Genomic DNA, 16,103 nt, shown 5'->3' with positions numbered 1-16,103 from the left:
CACACACACACAAACACACACGTTGTTGCTATCATATCCATACATCCAGGGTCACTCATTTCACTACATAGATGCGTAGCTCCCGTCGTCTATGTGAATTTACAGGCTGACTTTGTGGAGACCACACAGAATCCCCTCTCTCTCTCTCAGACATGGCCAATATGAGAGCGGAATACTAAAGAAGAAAGCGCCGGCTGACTCAGAACAGCGCAACCCTGTAGAATACCTCAGAGCTGTACAGTGCAGCGAGCAGAGCACAGAATCTTTTTGTTTTTCTTTACAATAGGACACTTGTGTGATGACCTGATTGCTCATCTCCGATTGGGATGGATAGAGGAGAAGTGTGCATAGGAACTGGGTGTAAATTCCCTAAAGAAGTGCACATGTGCGTGATTAAGTCCATATCAAGTCTTTGTGCACATCTGCATTCCAATGGTTACCAATACGTTGGTGTGAAGCCATATTTGTCACCACAGCTCTCCAAGCAGGATGTGAGAATAGTGGAGCCTTGTCATGTGACCAAACAGCCCATAATGATACAGTCCACTTTGACCTTCCCTGTCATCACTCACACCTGCCCCATCGATGGCACGCTATTACAGCAATTACACCCACTAACCATGATTTAAGGGTTCATCCCAGCCAGCGCTCAATAGTGATGGATGTCTGTGTGGCATGGGAACCAAGCAGTGCAGACCAGTAATGAAGAGGCGCTGCTGGTCCAGAATAAGGATGAGTGGACCGAGAGAACACGACTGACCTTTAAAAAGTTCCGTCCGCCCAATAGAAAAGCCACAACTCACCTAGAATCATGCTGTGTGTTGCCTTTGGTGTCCCTGGGTTGACAAGAGATCCCTCACTGCCCCTGTCTCTCCTGCTTTGTCCAAGGGAGAACGGCTCCAAATTTTCTCTTCTCAGAGTTCCTCTCTCCCCCACTCTCCAAAAAGAGGCGACTCAGAGAGGCAGCACTGGATGTGAGGAGAGTCTGCTCTCGCTGCTGCTGCTGCACATGTCCTCCCTAGCGCCTGTCCTCTCCAGGTGAAAAGCTGAGTTTCTGTGTGTGGGTGAGGGAGAGGGACAGAGAGAGCGAGTGTGTGTATGTGTGTGTGTATGAGGAGGAGATGGGGGGGGGGTGGTCCAGAGCTTCTGCAGTTGAGGCTCAGGTAAAGCCTGAGGACAGTATGGAGGGAGTGAGAAGCTCAGGGTAGTGAGAGAGAGAGAGAGAGAGAGAGAGAGAAGTAGGGAGTCAGAGAGAGGAGGGGGAGCCTAAAGTGTGACAGCCAATCGCAGGGGGCGACTACAGAACCAATATCATCTTCTCCACAGCAGCCAGGAGGAATTGCAGAGGTCTCCAACAAACAGCTGACATGCAGTTTCCCCTCAGATGCATCATCTCACTGGGAGCTTCAGAGGGATGGTCTTCAGTGCTCTGTCAAGTCGGCGCCTGCTTTGGTCTCTCTAGTAAAACACACACACACACACACACTCACTTTCTCACCCTGCCTCTCTCTCTCTCTCTCTCTCCCTGCTCCTTGTTTTTAGGGCTGGGTATAACCTAAAGGCACCTTACATGCCTCTGCTCCGATTGGTGGCAGCCTCGACCAATGGGAGCAGCAGCAAACACTTGTCATCATGCAGAGTGGAAGTCATGAAGGAGAGACAGAACCCCCCCCCCTTCCATTCTCCTCACCCTCCTCCCCCTGATTGTCAGAGCTGTTTATTGCATTTTGTTGTCTGCCACGCCACCCCCTCGCTGTCCTTTGACTCCATGTGTATGTGGACCTGTTAAAGGATTAACCTTTTATCTGTGTGGCTCTGTCTCTCCCTCCACCCCCTAACCTGCCCAGACAAGGTTACACATTTTATCAGCCTCTGTGTTCGTCAAAGGGATGGAATTTAGACTGGGATTGGAGCGGGGAGTGTGTGTGTGTGTGTGTGTGTGTGTGTGTGTGTGTTTGGGGGGGATGGCAAGCAAGAGAGTAGAGATGAAATAGAAAGCGACAGAGCAGAGGAAGCAGGAGAAGGAGGGGCAGAGATTAAACTAAATACAAACTGACAGAGGGATGAAGAGACGTGGAGTGACAAGAAGAGACAACCGGGAGGATGGAATACAGAGGCGCACACACAGACACAGGAGAGGAAGGTCTGTGGGAGAATGTCACTGTTGACCACCACAGCAATGCGGTCACTAATTGAAGACGGGCTTCACGGCCAGCTCCTCATGGTCCACTTCCTTCACGCCGAGAAGCCACTCAAACAGCGTCTGCTAACATGTCCAAGAGCCACTCTCTGCTTCTATCTCTCGAGTCCCCCCCCCCCCCGTAAAGAGGAATCACAGGGAAGCCACAGAGCGCGAGGAAGGGAGAGAGAGTGAGAGACCTTTTGAAAATCACACAGCCACAATGTTACTGAGAAGCTCGGCGCTTAAGAGAAGGCTTAACAAAGCTGTCAAAAAATGAATCCCCTTGGGCAGGCACGCTTGCAAACACACAGATACAAACACGTGAGCCCAGGGCTATGGGGGGGAGAACGCCGCCTGATGTTTCACAGTACCTCCTCTTGTCCTGCTCTCTCCTTCTCTTTTTCTTTTCTATCTCTGCTCTCCCCCCCCACCCCCCCACCCTTCTCACGCTCTCAGGCTGAGGCAGTGAGTCACAGGGTGTTGGAGTGAATACTAAGGAGGCTGGCGAACACCTTCAGTACCTCTCTGCACAGCAGCTCGCAGTTGCACACATTTAATCCATTGTATGTAAACACTGGCAGTCTTAGGGGTCCATAAACACCCACGCAAGTTCTTATAGATTGTACGTTTGGAAAAAAAAATCCACTGATGAAAAGCTGCTGGTATTATAGAGCATATGGCAGCTCTTAGCTACAGTGAGGTGCAAAACAATCATCTTGCAGTCACAACCACCAACCAAAATCGAAACAGAGAAGTAGTTTTATCGTATGTAATAAATAATAAAACTAAGATGGATGTTGAAGATGTGGGCCAAACCTCTTCCAACACAAAAGGATAAACCCGCAAATTTGAAAAGGAATTCAACCCAGTGAGTCCTTAGATCAGGTCTGCAGTTTTTAAAAAGGGGACACATAACATAGTACAAAAGTCATCAGCAATGCATGCCAGTCCTCCAATGTGCATGTGTGTGTGTGTGTGTGTGTGTGTGTGTGCGTTTGTGTGTCAGCAAAAGAGCTGAGATAGGGTTTCCTCATTAGTTGTGTTGGTATCAATAATTTAGAGCGGGTCCTTGTTGGCGTTCAATGGGCCGAGTGCTAATGTGCTGTCGGGCCAACGGGGGCCCAGGGCCCAGCGCCACTTTAATGGGTGTCATGATGAGAGGGTGGAATCGGAGCAGGGGGATCCTGTATCATCCGTATAGGAAAGAAGAAGGAGGGATGAGAGGCCAGAGGAGAGGAGGTCGGGCCACCAGAGGGGACGACAGATGTCACTTTTGGACAGGTATGTGAACTGAGGGGCGATGAGGAGAAACAGGAGGAAGCGAGAGGGAGGAGGGAAGGAAATTGGATGTTTAGGTTCCTTTGTTTGCCACTGAAGATGATGGGCTGACCTCTGTCACCTCCCTGGGGAGGTGTTAAATGGACAAATCTTAGGGGGGAATATTTTAAATGAATGATGCCATTATTTCATTTGTCATCCACTTAAATTGCTAGAGGTACTTCACTTACAAATGGCACTTTAAAAGTAACAGAAAAAATAGAAAACAGGGTGAAGCTTTATCTTGCAGGTCCATAATTTCCAAATAATTTCCAAAGAAGTTTCGGGGGAATTTGTAATCCAGGACCAACTATAGGTAAAGACGTCCCCTATTCAAATGCTTCTTTTATTATAATCTATATATGTTTCACTCTATGCTGGTTGCTTTTCTAATTTTGCATATTCAGCTAACCTGCAGTTCTTTGACCAAAAACAAAAGTAAAAAACTGGAGGAATATCACTGTTTCTTATTTCCATTTCAAAACTATCAGCTTACATCACTACTTTTATAGTTTTTAAGAAGTCACTAGGATGAAATCCAGACGTCAGGGACACGTAAAGTAAAGTGCTTTTAATAGATAGTTTTTCAATAATAACAACACAAAAAGATTCATCTCAACAATAATGAATGCAATGCTTGTGAGGGGAAACTGAGTCACACAGCATTGTCTAAAAGTAAATGGGAGTTTTATTTCCTATAATTCCTGTCGATGCAATTTCTAGAATGTTGTTTCTCCCAATGTTAAAGGAGAAGTGTGTAGAATTTAATGAAATCTGGTGGTTAAGTTACATGTTGCAGCTGAATCCCCCCCACCTCTCCCTCCCCTTGCAAACATGCAAGAGAACCTGTGGAAACCTTTATTTGTCAAAAAAAATCGAAGGTGTTTAGTTTGTCCATTTTGGGCTACTGTAAAAAAACATGGCGGCCATCGTAGAGAGGACCCGCTTTCTGTGTAAATATAAAGTATTAAACATAAAGGGCTGATTCTAGGGTAAATAAAACAACATTCATACAATTTAGATGAAAGACACTAGTGACAACATCACTAAGATTATTTCATATTCAATTTCTGCCAAAAGATCCCTTACACCTAAATCTTACACACTGGAACTTTAATACAATTGTTCACCCACACGCACAAACACAAAAGCTGAACCTGTACAGTGATAATTGGTTTAGTGTATGCTGCTCTCTACTGGAGCGAGCCTGTCAACACAATACTATATTTCCTCATGAACATAAGAAATTTCTCGACCCCTTTCCAGTTTGAGTGACTCTGTTACTACATGGGAAGTTCCGTAATGAAAAATGGATGAAACGAGAGGCTATACTGTTCCCAGAGCCATGTCAGCACACGCACGGATAAATAAGGGAACCAGAGAGACGTGGGGCAGCTGGTGTGGTATTAATGGCCTGTCAGACTTAATCAGAAACGCCTCACTCAAGCAGGAAGCTGTGGAGTCGACACAACAAAGTTGACAAAGCTGCCGTTGCCAATATCGTTACTGGAAACGTTATTTATCTGCAGAATTGAGAATTAGGCAAAGTGCACATAGCCCAAGTGCAGCAGGTCAAATGTGAAGGGACTTGTAGAGACGATGCGCGGTAATAGTCTGTGAGGGTTTATCACACCTGAGGGAGCGACTATATCAGATTCCACCAATCATATAATGCTATAATCTGTCTTTTTCATTCAATCCTGCAGGGAGGGAAACACACTATAAATCTTCACACAGTGACAAATGTCAGACAGACTCTAACTCACGGCGCTTCAGCAGCTCAAAGGCAAGTGTCAGAATGCAGCTTTTGTTGATCATAAATTCTGCTCATATTTCATTTCCTGGTCCATGGCCTGCAGGACATTCTAGAAATTGTGTTCACTCTTTTCTGATTCTTCTAGACTCTGCGTTGCTTGATGTAATGACAAGGATTTGTGTTGATTCAGAGTCCGCACACAGAGGTCACGTATCATGCGTTGGGTGTGTCCTGACACTGTGGTGGTGAATTTAGAGACTGCCTTCGAAGGTCAAAGGTGAGGGGGCCAGGCAACTGTCAGGCAGCATACATGTTCCGCCTCTCACAACGTGGCAAAGCATTTACTGAAGCTTCTTAGACTATCAAGTATGATTCAAATAGACTGTGTTACTTGAAGGAGAGCTGGAAAGGCCCTCAGTAGAGTGCAAACGTTAAAATAGTCCCCTTCTGAAACTACATTTAAACTCACTAAATACAGACTTTTATTTGGAACCAATTTGCACACACTCATAAATACCAGTCCCCCAAGAATACCAGATTTTTCAATGTTAAAAAAAGTAGAAAAGAAAATGTCCTAGTCCCTTCAGTTGTTTTTGCGTTAACCTTACTCACTAAATAAATAAACTAACAAGCGAACGGACAGGAGTGAAAATATATACAATCCTTGGTGGAGTTAATAATCAATTATATATGATAATGACACACATCCCATTTACGGGCTTCATTAAGAACATTCACGTATAGCGCAGAAGTCAGCCAAGTACGAACAGAAGGACCTTTGCATTCCCCTTGAACCTGCCTGAGCCTGCAAGTCTGACGCTTCAGCGTATCAGTTTGCAAATGTGAGGGATAATCATCTCACTAAATTTAGATTATTGATTAGGTGAGGATATGTGCAGGAAATGTTACCAAGCTGAACCGTATATATCCTGTGCATTGGTTGTTCCCGAGGAAAGACTTAACAAAATGAGGATACCCACAGGCCTTTGGAGTAATGAAGTGCTTTGTTGCTTAGCAGAGGCTATAGACATTCAGAAACAGAGTGAGAGAGAGAGAGAGAGAGAGGGGGGGGGAGAACAGAAGTCGATTTCCCTATAGAATACCTAAGATACAATATCTTCTGAGATTCACCTTCCACTGAATTTACCTGGTTTTTAACATGTAATTGCTTGTTGGAAATAATGACAAGAAAACAAGGATGACATTTTTCTTTATGGTAATAAAGTGTAAAACAAATAGTTTTCTAAATTTTCTTTTCCTTTACAGATTCTGAGTAATTTTCTTCTTAAGTGTCAGCAGCCAGTAGTTTGATTACCTCAACCGGAGAGGTAATGTCTGTTTGTTTGTAAGAAAGACTATGCAGAAAATCCCTGGATAGGTTACTTTAGGTGGAAGGATGTGGTTTGTTTCAGGGAAATCCCCATTTCATTGTGTTGCATATCAAGATCACAGGAAAGATCAACGATTTATTTTGTCCACTTTCTTTAACTTTGCGAGACAAGGGCATTCCTTAAAAGTTTCCTTGATTTCTTATATAGAATAAATAACAGATCTAGATAAAAACACATCAGACACATTAAGGGGACTGATATTTATGAGTGTGTGCAATTTGGAGTAGATCCAAATATCAAAGATCTAGTGATTTCAAAAGGGCTATTGTAAGGGAGGCTTTAGAGAGTTAGCAAAGGTTCTACTGAGTGCCATTCTAGTTTCATATGCTTGCGTTCATTCAACACCGTTTTCGATTTACACAGTTTTCAAGCCAACCTGAATTTTAGGAGAGCTACAGACGAACATTAGGATGTGTGTTTGTGAGGAGTGTGTACTCAGGTGGGTGTGCCTGTTCTGTGAATCCACGCCTCCTACAGAGACGGAGAATGTGGATGTTGACTGTCACATTCTCACACATCCCTGACATTTTTACACCAGCACTGGAGGAGAGGACATCTTCTTTCCAACGGCACTGAAATCACACACCGAGCTCTAAAACTGAAGCATCGCTTCAGTAATTTCTGTTGTGCGGTGACTACTAGACTAAATGCTTTAGGGCTGACACGTTGCAAGTTGTCATTACATTATGATGTGTGGATTTTATGGCAATTTGAGCGGATTATATTCTCCATAGATTATAGTGTATTTCTTAAACTCAGTTTAGATTTACGTGGCGGATGGATGAAATGAAAAAGGATAAATCACAACCCCTGCGACAAAGCATAGTCTCATCAGACATGACAAATGTTCTACCTTATTTTAAACAAATAACTAAAAAGGGCGCACACACCAACATGACCAACTCTCACACAAGCAGCTACACATGGACATACACACAATATTCTAGCAGCTCTGCTTAAAACTGTGTATGTTCAGTCTAGATGAGATGGCAGCAGAGGACAGGTGGAGCTATCAGGACCGTCCTCAGCTCCACAGACTCATGTCGTGTACATATTCAAGCAGAGAGTTGAGATCAGTCACTTACATACATGCACCTAACTGCATGTATCTAATCATTCATTGAAATAAAGTTGTTTGTGTTGTGCCGAGGCAAATTTATAACATCACAAATTCAAACAATCACCACAAAAATGGTAGTGAAGGTATTTCTTGCTCCCCAGAAAGGACAATGCCAGATCATTTGAAAAAGAAGCCGACAGACACAGAAGCATTAGATAGGTTTGATTTCTTACCTGTGTTCCACATTGACTGTTCTTCTAGTCCTGTTACTTGCACCGACTGAGTCCAAACTATGAACCTTTGCAGGAAAACTGAGTCACAACAGTTTCAGCATGCAGCATGAAAGTGACAAGAACTCTTCACATACAATAAAACCAAAAATGTCCCCAGTGGTTCTCATGAGTCCGAAAAGATTCCAGTAGCTGCGTGGGCAAACAACATACCCTTCCACCCATAAGGCAATGCGAAGGACATGGCGGAAATAGAGACCACAGACACATTGCTTCTATCACCTACCCTCCTCTACATCCTCCTATCTCCTCCCGCCCTCTCTCCCTCACCCTCTCGGCCCGGTGTGAAAAACAAAGCTGGCGCAGGAGATTCCAGCAGCTGATCGTGGCAGACCTTAATAAGTGAGGGCAGGGGAAGGAGAGAGCAGGGAGTGAAGGAAAGGGAGTCATATGTCAATGAAGGAATAAGGAATGAAAGTGAGGTGCAGTGTAAGAGAGAAGAGAAAACGCCGACCCGTGGAGAGGTGATTTGTTGCAAAGAGTTCCACTGTCTCTCATGGAGGATCACCCATTAGGAGATGGAAACCAACAAGGCACAAGCATGTGTCAATAGCTGTTATGGGCCTTTATTTTCAAGAAATCCTCAACTCCACAAAAGGTGTCCGCTGGTGCAACATGCTCGACGGCCACGGTCTGCACCAGGAATGAAGGAGGGCGAACAGATGAAGCTCACACCTATGGGGCAGCAATGTTGAGGGAAACATCAGAAGCTGAGAGGAACAGAGCAATGTATGGAAAAATGTCAAGAGACAACAGTGACAGGCACATGCAGAAATTCAGAAGTAGATGTTAGTCTCCATGTGTCTGCACAGAGCAGCCACCCAGCACACAGGCCCTTCTGGAGCCTACGTAAAATGATGTCAACACATGTCCAGTCAGTTCAGGCACAGGGCTGCAGACTATTTGGTTTCATACACACCGAATAGAAAAAGTGCTACACGCAGACGCGCTGTGTCTCCGCACTCCCAAAGGCACAAGGTTAGATGGGGAAAAGGACACCGTCTTACAGTTGTTAGCACATTTCAGCACCGGGGGGCCTGAGGGGTAGAGTTACAGGGGCACACTGTGGACCAAGGCTGTCTCTGACACTCATAAACACACTGGTAAAGTTCACACCACAAACCATTAAAGTGGACAACTGGATTTCTGGATTTCTGGATTTCTTCATTACCTTTTATATTCTCTCGGCTGGAAAATGTGATTCATTTCAATAAGAGCACTAATCTTACTTTTTTATCCATCCGTTAATATCTTTACTGTGAGTTTTTGTCCCGTTTTGACTTTTATTTATTCGATATATTGTACTTTTGAGATTTGCTATTATATAATTTATCATAGTTTTCAAAAGATCTTTTATGTTATTTGTCAGCATTTTATTAGTTTTGTCTTTTGTTGGCTCATCAGTCAATTGTGAAGCACTTTGAACTGCACCTGCCTGTATGGAAGGTGCTTTACAAACAAAGTTTAATTGATTTATTGATTACCTGTCACTGTAGGAACAAATGTACTTTTTTATGTAAATTGTTTGGTTTCAGGTGCAGGTTTAAAATGATCTCATCACAGGATTAAACCCAAATGTGCGTCGATAAAAAAGGATCAGTGCATCGTCTTTAAATTTCTCTCAATTGCCAGCAGAGGGAGATAAAGTTCACATAACATTTGATGTGACTTTAATTTTGAATAGATAGAGGTTATATAATCCTAAAGTGTTAATTAAATTTATGAATTAGACTTCTGGGGATCAGATGTTTGATTAAGGTGATAGTGAGTGATTAAGTAAGTTCCTGCATGAGGAAATTCATGTATATAATTCATTACAAAAATAGTTTTTTTAAACCGAACACGTTTCCAAAACAAAATAATTTCATTTTTAATGAAATTCCCTTTGAGATGAGTAACTTGAGAACTTTTCTCATATTTATTCTCTTTTTCCATTAGGAATGAATGCTGGAAGAAGAAACCTCAACGGGAACTCTATGTTCTTATTTGGAGATTTCCGTGTACTTAATAGATTAAAGATCATTTTCATCTTGGCAAGTGTAGCCAAATTAAAGTCAGACTTTCAACGTTGTCCCCTTTACTCCTCAAAGTAGCAGTAAAAAAGACATAATAAGAATTGACTGTGCAATGCTGCTGAATTGAAAAATGAGTTGAAAGATCTTGACTGGAGTTAAAATTCATTTAGAAATCTCCTTCACACCTGAGAGCATTCAGAAATAAATCCTGATGTGTGCAGTGGAATGAAATTCATTCAGTAACCTCTGAAAAGGAGGTTATGATTTCACCCCTCAAGCAAGGTTAAATAAAAACTACAAAACTAGGTGGAAGGACGTGATACGTGTGAGGGAAGATCCATTAAACTGGAGGAGATGCAGGAAGTCTTTCTCACTGGGTTTAACATTTGGATATATTTGAGAATTTCCAAAGAAATCAGACAAATTTTGAAGAGTTCTACTGAGGTGAAATTTGGTGTGGATCTGGAGGATGATTTGGATTTTGTGAATCAAAATAACTATTAATTATTGTTAGGAGGGTGTAGTGTAGCACTACAGTTGTTGTTGTTGTGTCATGAAAGTAGGATATACAGAACAAATGCAAGTGAAGTAAATAATAAATAAAAATGTCTAAAACCGCCCAAATAGTGGAGACCATGACTACTTCCTGATCAGACCTCTTCTAGATGAGTCTGGTGACCTCACATCCCCCGTCGCAGCCCGGCCCACCTCGAACCTGAGCAGGCCTCCATCAGTGGAAAACTGAAATCACCTGTGTTAGTGTGCAGGAGCTAGTGTGGAGCCATCTTGGAGCCATTGTGACTTCAGACACACGTTGGCTTGAGCCCGTTCCCGCTGAAGACATGGCCAGCATAGACGTACTGAGCACCAGGTTCCGCTTTTATGACAACATGTACAGTCAGGATTTACGAGAACAAAGCTTTGCTGACTGGCCGTTTAGGGAGGAATGTAACTGCACCCCTGAGAAGGTGAGGAGGACACTTGCTTTGCCGTGGCAGAGATCTTGACACTTCTTGACACCGCTAAATCAACATTTGTCAACATTTGTTGATTTAGTATTAAAAAAAACATCTGTGATTGATGATTAGTTTTGACAGAGCAGTTGGACAATGTGTGTTTATAGCATGAGGAGAGCATGTCTGCAGGGAAGACGTTAAAGTTCAGGTCCATGTGAAGTCAGACTCGTATCTCAGATGTTTCCTCTCATTTCAGACAGGATGTGTCAGATAGCTCTTCAGAATACAGCCCATTATACATAAACCTGCACATTACATAACAGTGGGTTTTATGAGATCAATTATTAAAAGCTATTAAACCTCAACCTTGTGTTCACAGGCATTTTACACTGCAAGGCTGTGACAGGTTGTGATTTACGGTTAAGCAGGTGCCAGATTTAGTTTCACGGACTGTCCCTCTGACACCCCCCCCCCCCCCCCCCGCTCTAGCCATGACGGACGAGCTGCTGACACCTCACTTGATGAGCAACACTACACCCCATGTTACCAGATCATAACTTCCCGACCAGTTAAAAGGAGATCAGCCGCACTGACACTTCTCCTCCTTTAGCTCTGACCTTTCTGTCTTGTATCACACTTGTTATCTTTGTCATTGAGTTATCAGCACATATCATTCCTTCAGTTAGTGCTTGGCTTTTTATTTGATAAGACATTAAGGCCGTTTGTTGCTGTTTGTTTGCTCTATCAGATGGCCAGGGCCGGGTTCATCCACTGCCCCAGTGAGAATGAGCCTGATGTCGCCTCGTGTTTCTACTGCCTGATTGAGCTCGAGGGTTGGGAGCCAGATGATGATCCCTGGTAAGAAAAGCATGTCAACCTATTCAGCCCCCCCCCCCCCCCCCTCCCCTTTACCTTATCTACCTTCATATACGCACTGAAGAACATTATGCCAATGTTGTAGATTCAGAACTGAGGCCTCTTTGCTGCAGGTTGTGATCCGACACAAGACCTTTGCTCCGTGTCTGGACCACTATCTCTCAACATCTCATGCTAAGAATCTGCACTGTCAATAAAAGCAACAGTGCCCGATATTATATTTAAAATGTTTGTTACAGGGTAAATGTCAGATGAATGGATAGCACTCAGAAGAGGGCAGAGCTCTGCCAAGACCAAACAGTCCCATTTAAGTCAAGCTGAACACATATCATCGGTTATTCCTTGAGGAAAATGGTGAAAAATGTTAAGAAAAAAAAGATGCCCCATCTCACAAAGTTGAAGAAAGTTTTAAAAAGTCTTGGTCCAAACCTTGATCTGGATCAGCACCAACATCTAATGGGTTCCTCCCTGATAAATACCACATCCTCCCACCATGGTCTGGGTGATAGGATGTTCAGTATTTGTTGTGTAATGCGGCTATCTAAGACATTAATAAATGACCAGTGTCTTCGCAGGCAACAGCTTACACACATTTCTTTGCATTTATTAGGCCTTCTTGCTGTTTGATTTTAAATATTGCACTTAAATTTATATTACTGCATTTGTCTACCATATGACTGCATCGTGTCTTTGAGGATGACATTATATTTATATGCATTTTTGCTCCATTTTTTACGTATTAATGACAATAATGTAACCCAGAACCATAATTCCCACTTGATGCAGCTGTTTCTCAGACTTGATCAGCAGATTACCACATTACGCATATTGTAGTTTTGTGGTATTTGCTTTTACAGAGGATTATACGCCGAGTGAAACTGCATTATATTAAAAGACCATGACCTTTTTATGTGCCACTCTCAGTTAAATATAATCGTCTTTATATATCTTTTCTCCTGCCCAGGACTGAACATGTAAAACGCTCTCCTAACTGTGGATTCTTAACCATGAAGAAAGACTTCACTAAGCTAACTGCGGCAGAATACTATGTCATCGAGAAAAAGAGGATAAAGGTCTTCCTTGTAAGTGTCTTTGTAGATTATATGACACAAAGTGAGGGGTTGAATACTTGTGCTGCACTTTCTCATCATGTTCTGCTGCTTCTGCTGTTTTTCCAGAGGAAAGTCTGTCACAAGAAGATGGCATATTTACGGGACGAAATCGACCAAACTCTTGAGAGGCTAAAATCCCAGTTTGACTCTGAGATTTAAGGAAAGTGACCATTCTCTGCTTCACTCATCTTGAGGGTGTCACAGGAGCCTGTGGTCTTCACTCAGTAGCTTGATGCAATACCAGTTTATATCAATAAAGTTTTGAAGAATATAATGCCTTTGGGTGTAGTATTTTGTTGAACCACAAGATGGTGCTTTTGCACTAAAAGCTCCACAGTTTTCTCCTGTCCCAGACAATATGTGGAGTTCCCTAATCTTACACTCACAACCTTCACAAAGGCAGCGTGAAATGAAAGCGCACATTGAGCTGCATTACAATGCTTGCTATATTCCCCCTTTTACAACCAAATACTTACCATTTTCCTGAACGTGCCGCCATCTCGACCAGGCCTTTTCAAACCTTGACCCTGGACAGATGGCCTGAAGCCCCTCCCTCTCAATACCAACTGTTGCCCCAGTAACATCTGTTACATCTAGAGGGACAGTGAGCACTGGGGGCTCACCAGGGCACTCGCCTTGCCCAGTGAGGAGGCCTGAGATTCAGGAAACACTGAAGGATGCTGCAGCTGACAATGGAAAGTCCATAGAAAAGGTGCTCATGCAGTAAACACTTCTAGAAAGCCCTTCCACTCTGTGATGCTCCACTGGTCTTGTTGAGCCTTTAAAGACCAAAGGGTTACCATTCAATTATTTGCACGAGTTGGTGTAAAGTTTTGAGATTTACACGCTTGTTTGTATGAAGCAGGAACAGGATGTCGGGCTCAGCGTGAGTGAGTCGCTCCTGTGTGCGATGAAAGGGTTGGCTTGGATGGAGCCTGGGATTAAAAGATGCTATTCCCTTCTCCAACCGTCCACTGTTCTGGATTAATGTCAAATGTAACACTCTGGCCACTGAGCCCAGATCTGCTGCTTAATTCTCTTATCCGCTCGCTGTGGAGCAAATTGAAGAGGGCATATTTTTAGCCCCACAAAAGTAAAATACCCATAGGTGATGTAAGGTTTCTAATAACTCTTTTTCAGGACTCTAATTTCTTCTTTAATGAAAGCTATTACTAAAATACTAATATTTGTGCAAAAGTAATCATTTTACATGCATGTGGCTTTGGCGTGCCAACAGGAGCATCAGCTAAATGAACCACTTACAAAAATTGAGTTACTGATGAGATGGTGGGTTTTGACATTTAGGTAAGTGGTGTGATATTTGCACAGATCATGAGGGGCATGTTTACATCAATTGCTAATGTAACTGTAATCAGGGCTCATACCCACATACCATGTCATCCACTTACTTCTGTGTGCTTCAGAAAATGAACAAAGAGAATGGCATGGCGTGACTCCTGTCCCAGAGTAGCACAGATGTGATAAATACGCTTATCTGTGGGAATGGTGCAGCACTGTTGATTTGATTGGATCCCAAAATGAGGAGGGGGGGGGGGGGGTGAAGTTTTGCTTCATGTGTTTCCTCCCAACCCAGCTTTTTTTGCAATTATAATTATAAACCTATTAAATTGCATTTAAAATGATTCATTAGGCTAATAGGAATTTGCATTTCACCAGTGCACGTACTCGGTTATTTTCCGTATCTAATTAATAAACTGTGACAAAAGGTTTGCACCAGTGGCCTCTCGTGCATTTTTCTAATTAATGAGTTTCTGCTAAACAAACTGTAAACAGAGAGTGTAGCAGATGGACAAATGGACAGATGTTACCAACAGAAAGTTTACAACCTGAGCTTTAGGCCCCATCTGTTGCTCCTGCGACTGGTACCTCCCTCTACCCTCCTCCAATGCTTCTCCTCGCTCCTCATCAGCATCTATCATGGAACCGTCGCCCTTCATGCTCCACACACTGCATTACCCTAAGTGAATGACTTCAGTATTCAGCCCCAACAGCCTGACCTGGTATAACCTTGGATATACAAAGGCTAAATGAACAGAATTTCCTCACATCGCAAATATTTAACCCACGTTTCACACTGTCAATCTGTTCTTTGCTTCACTCTGAAAAGTTCTACCTGAGGCAGGAGAAGTGATTATACAGGCCAGATGACCAAACGGCCGGGACCCCACAGTGGTCCTGATCCCGAGCCACGTGAATTTGTCTTTATCGTGCTGCATTCACAGATAACAAAGGGACACGCCAAGTTACTTTCTTCCTTGCATCACAATTGGCAAGAAATTAAAATCCCTTTTCAGCTCTTCCGCCTCTTTAATGTTCTCCCACGTCTCTAGCAGCGAGGCGTGCTGGCCGCTCGCTCTCAGACACCATCGGCCCTCCTACCTCGGCTGTGTTTTTTTGTGCCCTCTTCCAAAGGGACCTCCATCTGTCCCTGCACTCAGCCCATTGTGGTGTCCCAAAGCCCAGCAACTTCTACAATGCAGGGGGCGTGCATGGAGGGGGGGGCCAGAGTAAACACGACAGCATCCAGATCCCATTAGAAGCTCTTTAACTCCAACACCCTAATACTCTCAGAGAACTCTGCAAGGAGAGGGTGCACCCCGTACCCTCGTGCACACAATATCACCTTTTACACCCCTCTCCCTTAGGTAATGAGTCTGAAAGTAGCCCTCATCCCTCCCCATCCATCTCCTTTTTCCTTTTTCTCTTGTAACAAGCTGTCAATCAATTTCGTTATCGTTGTGTTCTCTGACAAAACTGACATGGTTATTTGAGTTTTACTCAAAGTTTTAAAGGAGGCAGGGTAATTCTTGTTCTTGTTCAACATGTTGATGTAGAGAACCCTCCTCTGATTTTTATTATTACCTCTGAAAAGTAGGTTTTAAAGGAGGTTGCGTTTTTATCAGTTTTTTTTGTCTTAACCAAGATTACACACAAACTACAGGATGGATATCTGTTAAACTTGGTGGAGGGACGTGGTATCTGTCAAGGAAGAAGCCGTTAAATTGGGGTGTGGAAACTGATCGGGGGGGGTCAGGGGATTTATTTTTTCTCATTGCGAGATAGGGTGTTCCTCCATTTTCACTGATTGCCCTAAAGATAATTCACAGAGATTTAGAGAGGTGATTTC

At 43.3% G+C, this 16,103-nt stretch overlaps 2 protein-coding genes across 2 annotated transcripts in view; one reads left to right on the top strand and one right to left on the bottom strand.

The window, feature by feature from the left end:
• Positions 1-1,110, bottom strand: part of znf385a (zinc finger protein 385A) — a 53,999-nt gene extending 52,889 nt beyond the window's left edge. Inside the window, exon 1 of the mRNA XM_062392900.1 lies at positions 804-1,110. Within this exon, the coding sequence (XP_062248884.1) occupies positions 804-813 (10 nt within the window). The 5' untranslated portion in view covers positions 814-1,110. The remainder of the gene's footprint in view (positions 1-803) is intronic.
• Positions 1,111-10,730: 9,620 nt separating this feature from the next.
• On the top strand, positions 10,731-13,229 carry birc5b (baculoviral IAP repeat containing 5b). The gene is made up of 4 exons (XM_062392581.1): positions 10,731-10,979; positions 11,716-11,825; positions 12,808-12,925; positions 13,022-13,229. The coding sequence occupies exons 1-4, from the start codon at positions 10,854-10,856 to the stop codon at positions 13,112-13,114; spliced, it is 447 nt and encodes a 148-aa protein (XP_062248565.1). The 5' UTR covers positions 10,731-10,853; the 3' UTR covers positions 13,115-13,229.
• The last annotated feature ends 2,874 nt before the right edge of the window (positions 13,230-16,103 follow it).

This window comes from Platichthys flesus, chromosome 7, assembly GCF_949316205.1.
Source record: "Platichthys flesus chromosome 7, fPlaFle2.1, whole genome shotgun sequence".
Classification (NCBI taxonomy): domain Eukaryota; kingdom Metazoa; phylum Chordata; class Actinopteri; order Pleuronectiformes; family Pleuronectidae; genus Platichthys; species Platichthys flesus.
Note: the sequence above shows the minus strand (reverse complement) of the source record. Positions and strands in the feature narration are given on the sequence as shown.

Excerpts from the sequence above, each read along its gene's own strand:
- birc5b (XM_062392581.1), top strand. The coding sequence starts at position 10,854 with ATGGCCAGCATAGACGTACTGAGCACCAGGTTCCGCTTTTATGACAAC. Across the intron at positions 10,980-11,715 it reads GTAACTGCACCCCTGAGAAG|ATGGCCAGGGCCGGGTTCAT; the intron begins GTGAGGAGGACA and ends TTGCTCTATCAG. Across the intron at positions 12,926-13,021 it reads AGAGGATAAAGGTCTTCCTT|AGGAAAGTCTGTCACAAGAA; the intron begins GTAAGTGTCTTT and ends CTGTTTTTCCAG.